The following is a 10729-nucleotide window of genomic DNA, read 5'->3' on the forward strand; positions in this document are numbered from 1 at the left end:
TCTGACAGTGCGGCACTCCCTCAGTACTGACCCTCTGACAGTGCGGCGCTCCCCCAGTACTTCACTCGGAATGCTTACCTGGATTTGCTGTTCAATGACCCATGGAGCAGTTTGAAGCAGCAGCTGTTTCTTGTTAATCAGGTTGTGCAGATGTTTGGCTGCAGTGTAGAGTGTGCAAATGGTTTTTGAATGTTGTGAGTTCTTAATTTCCTTAGTAACAGAATGCTGAGAGATGTTTGTTCTTGGCTAAAGATAATCATGCGAAGTGGAGTAGTCTGTGTTGTAGGTAAATGGCTTCCAACCAAAATTAATGCTTGTGGTTAACACAGTGTTGCCATAGCAACTTCTGTGATGAGTCAACAATATCTGTTGGTCAACACAAGTGTAGAGTAAGCAAAGGAGACAGGTCATCTTCTGCTCCTGGGTGCAAACCAGTTGGGTTTCAATGAGAGCGCAATGCCCTTCACAAAGTTTGTAACTCAAGTGAAAAACCTGGTCTTGGTAAAAGTGACAATGAAGTTTTGGATTGCAGTAAAACCCAAACAGCTCACTCACCAATGCCCTTTAGAGAAGGAAATCTTCCAGCTCAATGCAATCTGGGTCCAGATGAAACCCAAATCCACATCAACATGGTTGAGTCTGGAGCATTCCAGCAAAACCCTTTATTTATAAATCAATTTGCAGTGAGTGGTTCAAGAAAATGGTCCATCAGTACCTTTTAGGGTTGAGCAAGGATGGGCAATAAATACCAGACTGATAGGAGGCACCCAAACATCAAGAAGATATTTTAAAATAAAAACAGAAATTGCTGGAGAAACCCAGCAGGTCTGGCAGCAACTGTGGACAGAGAAACAGCTAATGTTTCGAGTTCAGTGATCCTTCTTTAGAAGTGACTAAGAAGGGTCACTGGACTTGAAACATCAACTCTGCTTTCTCTCCACAGACTCTACCAGATCTGCTGAGTTTCTCCAGCAATTTCTGTTTTTGTTTCAGATTTCAAGAGTCTGCAGTTCTTTGTTTTGTGTTAGGTGTTTTAAAATACTGTTGACCTCACAGATCAGAGGGTAGACTGGTAATTTTGGGTCAACATATAAGGGATGGCACGGTGGCTCAGTGGTCAGCACTACTATCTCACAGCTCCAGGGATTTGGGTTCAATTCCACCCTCAGGTGACTGTCTGTACAGAGTTTGCACATTCTCCCTGTGTCTGTGTACATTTCTGCTGAGTGCTCTGGTTTCCTCCCACAGTCCAAAGGTGTTCAGGTTAGGTGGTTTGGCCATGCTAAACTGCCCATAGTGTGTACTTGGGTGGATTAGCCACAGTAGTTGTAGGAATAGGGGACTGGTTTTGGGTGGATTAGCCACAGTAAATGTAGGAATAGGGGACTGGTTTTGGGTGGATTAGCCACAGTAAATGTAGGGTTGTAGGAATAGTGAGCTGGCTTTGGGTGGGATTCTGTTCAGAGGGTCAGTGCTGACCAAATGACCTCTTTTTGCAATGTAGGGAGTGTATTATAACCAAAAGGAAGGGCAAATGGAATAATGTGAGAATATTAATTCTCCTCTGGCTTCTCAAAACAGAGACATAGGACGGAATCTCATGAAGAGCATTGTCTATGAATGTATTTTTTGCATAATCACGTGGGAAATTCAACAAGGACCAAGTCAAGACCAACTTGCTGCAAATTTACACATTTGCTGAGCAGTGAGTTTCCTACATGGCAGTGGTGAGTTTCCAGTTATGGGATTGTAGCTCATTAATTGCCTTATTAATGCAACAATTCAAACAAACTCGATGCTGAGAATTCTTGACATGGAAGTCACTGCACATAACATAGAAGATAGGAGCAGGAGGAGACCATTCAGCCCTTCGAGCCTAGTCCACCATTCTTCACGATCATGGCTGATCGTCCAACTTAATAGCCTAACTTTCTTTCTTCCCATTCACCCCAAGTACTATATCTAGTCGCCTCTTGAATATATTCAATGTTTTGGCATCAACTACTTCCTGTGGTAATGAATTCCATAGGCTCACCACTCTTTGGGTGAAGAAATGTCTCTTCATCTCCGTCCTAAATTGTCTTCCCCAAATCCTCATACTGTGACCCCTGGTTCTGGACACACCCACCATCGGGAACATCCTCCCTGCATCCACCCTGTCCAGTCCTGTTAGAATTTTATAAATCTCTTTGTGAACTTCCCTCATTTGTCTGAACTCTAGCGAAAACAATCCCGACTCAGTCAATCTCTCCTCATATGTCAGGCTCGCCACCCCCGGAATCAGCCTGGTAAACCTTCGCTGCACTCCCTCGAGAGCAAGAGTATCCTTCCTCAGAAAAGGGGACCAAAACTGCGCATAATATTCCAGGTGTGGCCTCACCAAGGCTCTGTACAACTGTGACAACACATCCCTGCTCCTGTACTCGAAACCTCTCGCAATGAACCCCAACATACCATTTGCCTTCTTTACCGCCTGCTGCACCTGCATGCTTACCTTCAGCAACTGGTGCACAAGGACACCCAGGTCCCACTGCACACTCCCCTTTCCCAATTTACACCCATTCAAGTAGCCGCCAAATTCAGCTCATCACTTGCTCCTTGTTGGACTGCGGGCACCAACATCTCAGGGCAGACTCCGTTGGTGACCCACATCTATGGACATTGGCATCTGACAATTGCCAGCCTTTAAATCCCCTCAAGGCACATCTCTGATCCACTGACAGGACAATTCTGCAATTCAGTGCTGCACCAATGCTATCGTTGAAAGACTGCTGCAAGGACACTGAGTCCTCAGGGAGACACATCGAGCTCATGGACTGGACCAGGCTGTACCCCTGGACTTTTCACTTGCTCTAATAGACCTCACCCACTCTGAGCCTACAGCACCTGCCTTCCACTGTCTGGCCTCGCCTTTTTAAGCTTTGTCCCTCAGCCAGACATAACAGGCTCATAGCACAGCTCAAAAACAAAGTTGCTGGAAAAGCTCAGCAGGTCTGGCAGCATCTGTGGAGGAGAAAACAGAGTTAACGTTTCCGGTCCGGTGACTCTTCCTCAGAACTGATGGTGGCTGGGAAATCGTCAGTTTATATGCAGAAAATAGGGAGGTGGGTGGGGTAGGGAGTAAACGATAGGATAGAGCCCAAAGAGAGAGAAAGACAGTTGGACAGACAAAGGAGTTGCTAACGATCAGGCTGGGAGGGTGAATAGTTGTTAATGGGGACTGTTAGTGACTAACAACAGGGGGTGTGTAATGGCAGGCTATGTGGCAACAAGGCCTGGTGTGTAGGGTGGGGGGCTGGGACATGGGAGAGTTTAGGCCCTAAAATTATTGAACTCAATATTGAGTCCGGAGGGCTGTAGGGTCCCCAAGCGGAAAATGAGGTGTTGTTCCTCCAGCTTGCGCTGGGCTTCACTGGAACACTGTAGCAAGCCGGAGACAGAGATGTTGGCCAGGGAGCAGGGTGGTGCATTGAAGTGGCAGGCAACAGGTAGTTCAGGGTCTTTTTTCCCAAGGCAGTGAGAAGTGTGGATGGATGGTATGGCTGTTACTATTGGTTGCAGATGATGAGGCTCCAACAGAGATTGAGGAGGCAGCACAGAGGGCCTGCAGGGTTAGTGGTGTCAGAGCCGGAGTGGGCGAGGGCGAGTGAGAGGAGATGTTGCAGGCAATAGTGCGAGTGATAGAGCTTGAGCCTTGGTGGGAGGTGGATGCAGAGGCAGAGATAGAGAGAGGGTGAGGTATCAGTACTGACACTGGCAGAGTAGAGAAAGACATTGACCTTCCTCCTACAGTGTAGGAAATTCTTCCTGACGGCTGAGATTGTGTTTAACTGGGAGCAACCTCAGACAAGGCTGGCATATCTTGGTATTTTTTTCTCCTCAGCCAGTCCTGGGGAAAGAGAACATCCAGCGTCTGCACCACTCCAGCTAGAAGGATCTCTGAGTCTCTACGTGTTTCTCCCTGTCTGCCTTGTCCTGGGCAAACATTAGGAACACCACCAAGGGCAACTCTGGACTGGCAGCCCCTATTCAGGTCCATCGTGGCCTTTTAAAGATGTTGCCAGGGATGCTTCTCAATTCCAGGATATCCCAGCAGCCTTCAATTTACAAGAATGTTTCTAGGAATGAGGAACGTCATGAGGATAGTTTGAAGAATCTGGGATTGTTTTCTTGGAGAGGATTGAGGTTTTCAAAATCATGAGCGACTGGGTAGAGTCACTAGGGAGAAGCTCTCAAAAAATAAAAAAAAAGTGATGTTTAAAAGAAACAAGGGTGAATTGAGAACGAGGGGGCAATGGTTAACTTATTAAATGATGAAGTAAGCACAAGGGGCCACACTATCTTACTCTCTCCCTCTGGCTCTGATGATAATGAGGGAGGAGAAAGAGAAAGCAGAAATAACAGAAACAGGGAACATTAAACCTTCTCTCCATCTCTTCATCTCTCCTTTCTGTCCTAACTTTTTCAGTCTTCCCCCTCTCTCTTTACCTCCCTCCCTCCATTCCTTCCCCCTTACCTCTCTCTCTCTCTCACCTTCTCTATCTCCAATCCTCTCTCCCTCCCAACTGTCCCCTTCCTCGCTCCCTCCATCCCTCCTCCGTCCTCTCGCTCTTCCTCTTTCCATCCCCCCTTCTTTCTCTTTCTCTTTCTCTCTCTCTCTCTCCCCCTCTCCAGTTTTCAGGCTGCCTTTTACCTGTCGCTATTGTACACTTGGTTCCTCTGGTGTTATTATTGCTGTCTGGGATTAATGGGGGTAGATTCTACCCCTGTTCCTCCTCTCCATAGCCTCTGGCCCTTTAACAGGAGCTGCTTCCGTGGTGGGCGGTGCCTAGTGATTGCAGAGCCCAGGGACAGAGAGAGAGACAGACGTACACAAGAGTTTCAGGGAGAGAAAGACAGAAACAAATAGAGGTAGAGAGACAGAGGGATCGAGAAACAAACTGATACAGACAGAGAAAAAACGGCGATAGAGACACAGACACAGACACATTAACAAACAGAGAGAGAGAAACGGGTGAGAAACAGTGTGGAGCTGGAGGGACACAGCACGTCAAACAGCATCAGAGGAACAGGAGACTCAACGTTTCGGGTCGGGACCCTTCTTCAGCAACAGGGAGTTGGAGACAGAGAGACAGACAGTTCGAGAGCATAGCCACTGTGACAGACACCAGGATACAGACCGAAAGGGAGAGAGACGGAGCCTCAACATGCAGCCTCCCCCCAGAAAGGTGAGCCGAGACTGAGCCCGGGGGGAGGAGAGCGGAGAGGGGCAGGGGGCATAAAGACAGGATTAATCACCTATTCTTTCTTCATTTTACCCGCAGGGTCGCGTGAGCCAGGAGGTGAAGCTCAGCTTCTCGGAGCAGTTGTGTAAAGTACAGAGCAAGCATCAGCAGGAGGCAGAGCTCCTGGAGGACATCAGGTAAATGAGTCTCAGACCCTGGGCTTTAACCTGACAATGATGGGCTGTGTGACCAGCTCTACTGTCGCCCACCACACCCCACACCTGCCCCCTTTCCACACACCCTGTACCTGCCCCTCTACCCTCTACCTGCCCCTTCCTCGTTCTTCCCCAGCACTCCCTTGTCATACGACCTGCCTCTCACTAATTCCATTGTATTCTCTTTTCTCTCAGCTCATAGAGCTGTACAGCATGGAAATAGACCTTTCTGTCCAACTCGTCCATGCCTACCAAATATCCTGGATTAATCTAGTCCCATTGCCAGGCATTTAGCCCATATCCCTCTAAACCCTTCCTATTCATATACCCATCCAGATGCCTTTTAAATGTTGTAATTGTACCAGCCTCCACCACTTCCTGTGGCAGCTCATTCTGTACACGTGCCACCCTCTGCCTGAAAACGTTGCCCCTTAGGTCCCTTTTAAATCTTTCCCCTCTCACCTTAAACCTATCCCCTCCCATTTTGGACGCTGTTACTCTGGGGAAAGGACCTTGGCTACTCATCCTATCCATGCCCCTCATGATTTTATGAACTTTTATCCCTCAGCCTCCGAAACTCCAGAGGAATAAGACCCAGCCTATTCAGCCTCTCCCTATAGCTCAAACCCTCCAACCCTGGCAACATCCTTGTAAATCTTTCCTGAACCCTCAAGTTTCACAGCATCCTTCCTGTGGCAGGGAGACCAGAATTGCGCACAGTATTTCAATAATGGCCTAACCAATGTCCTGTACAGCCTCAACATGACCTCCCAACTCCTATACTCAATGTACTGACCAGTAAAGAGAGTATACCAAATGCCTTCTTCACTATCCTGTCTACCTATGACTCTGCTTTCTAAGGAACTATGAACCTACATTCCAAAGTCTCTTTGTTCAGCAACACTTCCTAGGAGCTTACCATTAAGTGTTTAAGTCCTGCCTGATTTGCCCTACTGAAATGCAGCGCCTCACATTTATCTAAATTAAACTCCATCTGCCACTCCTCGGCCATTGGCCCATCTGATCAAGGTCCCACTGTATTTTGAAGTAGCCATCTTGGCTGAAAACAACAAATGCTGGAGATCACAGCGGGTCAGACAGTGTCCGTGGAGAGAGAGCATCTGCAGTAATTTGTTTCTCACCTTCTTGGCAGACCACCACACCACCAATTTTGGTGTCATCTGCAAACTTACTAACCATACCTCCTATGCTCACATCCAAATCATCCTCTCCTTCCTTGCTCACTTTTTCACTGTTTCTTAACCTCTTAACCTGCCTCAAACTATACGTCCTCCCTTTACCCTTTTCCAGTGTCAAATCCTTAGAAACTTAGAATATAGAAGCAGGGGTAAGCCCTTTGGCCCTTCAGATCTGATCTGCCATTCCATAGCTGATCATCCAGCTCAGTCTCCTGTTCCTGCTTTTCCCTTACATCCTTTGATTCCTTTAGACCTAAGAGCTACATCCAATTCCTTCTTGAAAACAATGTTTTGGCCCAAATGCTTTCTGTAGCAGAGAATTCCACAGGCTCATCACTCTCTGGGTGAAGAAAGTTTTCCTGATCACTGTGCTAAAATGGTTACCCTGTATCCTCAAACAGTCCCCCCTGGTTCTGGACTCCCCCATCATCAGGAACATCCTTCGTGCATCTACCGTGTCTAACCCTGATATAATTTTATAGGTTTCTACGAGAAAAATAGGAACTCGAGGTTTTCTCTAGGTCAGTTAGAAGAGTGAATTAAATTGTAGATTGACTGACCTGAGTTTTCCCTTTTGCTGCATAATACTGGGAATGTCTAGTTCCCTTCAACTTTCTGAGTGGAAACCAGTCCATGCATGGGGCTTCCATTCTTGCAACATGAAGAATCTGCTGGAGGAAGTGGTCTTTTAAGTAGAGTTTTGAAGGTTAGGGGCTGGATTATTGGATGGAACCGAAGTGAAGGGACAAGGTGGAAGGCAGAGCTGGATTGGAGGGGCCCCAATGAAAGGTCAGGGTTGGGTTAGGGGGTTGGCAGGCTGTGGATGTGGCAGAGGTCAGAGGGGGAGAGAAACAATCCATGGGGGAGATTTGAAAATAAAGCATTCTGAAATCGAGGTGTTGAAAATGGAGACCCAACTGGGTGTGGGCGGTGAAGGGGGAATGAGTGGGATTTGGTGCTGGAGGTAGGATTGAAGTTTATAACAAAAAGAGCACAAGGGGGAAAAAGCGATAGAGTGAGTTGGTGAAAATTAATGATCACAGAATAAGATCAAATGAGTTCCCACCCTCAAATAGCCTATTTTCTATCCAATCTTTTGTAACAAATCATTGGGTAGTACTGGACTTCAGTATTGCTGGAAAAAGTACACATTTTGTTGAAGCTTTTCATCTTGAATTCAATTCACAAGAAACACCACTTTAAGGAGAAAACAGGATGAAATTGTTTTTTCCACTTAAATTGGTGTTTCTTGCAAATTGCCCTGGTCATTGCAAGATAAAAAACTTCAACAAAATGTGTATTTTTTCCAGTAACTTCTGTTAAAGAGAAAATATTAAGATGATAATTTCTTGAGTGTATTAAACACAGATTCATAGATTTTTGGACACTCTGGAAACCAAGGGATATGGGTATTGGACAGAAAAGTGGAGTTTCATTTATTCTTTCAAGCGATGTGAGCATCATTGTCAAGGGGCAGAATTACTAGCCAATCCCTCATTGCCCTTGAGAAAGTGGTGGTGAATTGCTTTCTTGTGCCATTGCAATTCATTTCGGGTAGGTGCTGCAAAATGCTGTTAGGGAGGATGAAGTAGATAATCAGGCAAATCTTAATAAAAACTGAAAGAACTGCAGGTGCTGTAAATCAGGAACAAAAACAGAAGTTGCCGGAAAAGCTCAGCAGGTCTGGCAGCATCTGTGAAAAAAAAATCAGAATTAACATTTCGGGTCCGGTGACCGTTCCTCAGAACTGAGGAACTGTGGAAGAGTCACCAGACCCGAAACGTTAACCCTGATTTTTTTCTTCACAGATACTGCTACACCTGCTGAGCTTTTCCAGGCAAATCAGGTAAATCTTATTTAATATAGGAACAGGCTCAGGGGACTCAATGGACTGCTCCTGTTCTGATTTATTCTTAATGAGAAGCACTTATGCTTGATGATGTTCATCTCTATTAGCAGCTGGGAGAAAATGCTACCTACACCTCTGCTTGTCTCGAACGTACAGAACTACCATCCCCAGCCCCACCTCTCCTCTCTCTCTTTATTTCAGAGCTCCCTTCCTCCTCCCCCATTTCTGAAGAAGGGTCCCGACTCGAAACGTCAGCTTTCCTGCTCCTCTGATGCTGCCTGGCCAGCTGTGTTCCTCCAGCTCCACACTGTGTTATCTCTGACTCTAGCATCGGCAGTTCTTACTACCTCTGCACAGTTTCCCTGCTGTTTTGTGCGGTCTTGTTGTAACTGGAACGCAATCAGTATGTGATGCCACAATGATAGCTAAAAGGGTTGGAAATGCAGTCTCAATTTCTAGACCCAGCATGTCGTGTTGAATCAGACTCTGCAGAGCCCACTGCCAGTTAATGCTGAGCTTTGGAAGAAGGCTGTTGGGTATGTAGTCCCTAACATTGTTTCTTGATCTGAACTGTAATACGAGCCAGAATCACTCGCTTCAGGGAAAGAGGCAGTCTGGGTCTTTGCGACTGAATGAGAGTCAGCACTTTCAGGGAAAACAGTGGGGGGATGGGGGATGGGGGATGGAAGGGAAAGCAGGACCATTTATTGAAAAACAATATGGAAAATTAGGATATAGAATGATAGAGGCAACGAAGGAGGCTATTCAAACATCCATGCCTGTGGCAGCTCTTTGATACAGCATCCAATTTGTTTCACTTCACTGCTGCTTCCCCGTAGCCCTGAAAATTTTCTTATGCTAAGTCTGCTCCAAGGCTATGTATTACTTTCCACCTTCCTTCTCTCCCTTAGACATCTCTTAAATCATGCGGTGGAAATAATAGTGGGTCATTACAAGCTAGTCAATGATGCAGGAAAGTTCCACTAGCTAGTCCCAAGTTGGTAAAAGATGTCAACACTTGAAATGATTCACTTCACTTGTGGGTTGGGACTGTCCAGGGTTTGCAGAGCTAAGGGAGAGGTCATGCTCCTCTCATGAGAATCGTGACTGTGAAGTGTTGGTGAGATTGTCACAGCCAATCATTAGAAGCTGGAAGTTATTCATCTCTTCAACTGAGTTGTTAGAAAGATGTTGGGAGGGGTTTGCTGGGGAATGACAACAAAACCTGGGGGTGGATCACTTTCTGAGTCAGGATTTGGACACTTAAACACAGCTTCGAGTGTAAAAAGGAAGACATTATGTATTACAGTAGACAGTTCTTAACATCTTTTTAAATACTTGAAAGGAATAAATGTAACGTTTTATGAGAAAGAGCTGGGAAATGAAACTGAAAGAAGGCCAGAAAATAGTATGAAATGAAATGCCAGAGCGCCGGACAAAATGGGGTTGCTGGACGCAGAGACCCAGGTAATGCTCTGGGGACCTGGGCTCACATCCCACCACGGCAGATGTTGGGATGTGAATTCAATGAACCGTTGCTGATTGTTGGGGAAAACCCATCTGGTTCACTAATGTCCTTTAGGGAAGGAAACTGCCATCCTTATCTGGTCTGGCCTACATGTGACTCCAGACCCACAGCAATGTGGTTGACTCTTAACTGCTCTCTGAGCAATTAGGGATGGGCAATAAATGCTGCCTAGCCAGTAATGTCAGATAACAAGGTGTAGAGCTGGATGAAAACAGCAGGCCAAGCAGCATCAGAGGAGCAGGAAGGCTGATGTTTCAGGCCTAGACCCTTCTTCACAATCTGTGTTCACGGCATAGCATAACTTTTACTCTACCATTACCATCAAGCCCAGGGATCAACACTATTTCAATGAAGAATGCAGGACAGCATGCCAGGAACACCACAAAACATTGCTAAAATAGAGGTGTCAACCTGATGAATTAACAACACTGAACTATTACACTTTCGAAAAGTTGAAGCAGAATGCAGTAGAGCTAAACAATACTACCCAAAGGATTGCACTAAGCTCTGCAGTCCTAAAATACACAGGCATGAATGGGGATGGGCAATTAAACAAATAATTGGAGGGGGTGGGTCCACAATATTCCCGTCCACAATTGTGAAGTCTCAGTGTCACAGGTGCCAGTCAATGCAAAAACAGAAATTCCTGAAGAAATTGTCTATTTCTTTTCTGAAGAAGGGGCTAGGCCCGAAACGTCAGCCTTCCTGCTCCT

At 46.1% G+C, this 10729-nt stretch overlaps 1 protein-coding gene across 1 annotated transcript in view; it reads left to right on the forward strand.

Moving 5' to 3' along the window:
• The first annotated feature begins 5044 nt into the window (after positions 1–5044).
• Positions 5045–10729, forward strand: part of LOC109916809 (F-BAR and double SH3 domains protein 2-like) — a 64345-nt gene continuing 58660 nt past the window's right edge. Inside the window, exons 1-2 of the mRNA XM_048603480.1 lie at positions 5045–5228; positions 5325–5422. Coding sequence (XP_048459437.1) covers positions 5208–5228; positions 5325–5422 — 119 coding nt within the window. The 5' untranslated portion in view covers positions 5045–5207. The remainder of the gene's footprint in view (positions 5229–5324; positions 5423–10729) is intronic.

This window comes from Rhincodon typus, chromosome 12, assembly GCF_021869965.1.
Source record: "Rhincodon typus isolate 14 chromosome 12, sRhiTyp1.1, whole genome shotgun sequence".
NCBI lineage: Eukaryota > Metazoa > Chordata > Chondrichthyes > Orectolobiformes > Rhincodontidae > Rhincodon > Rhincodon typus.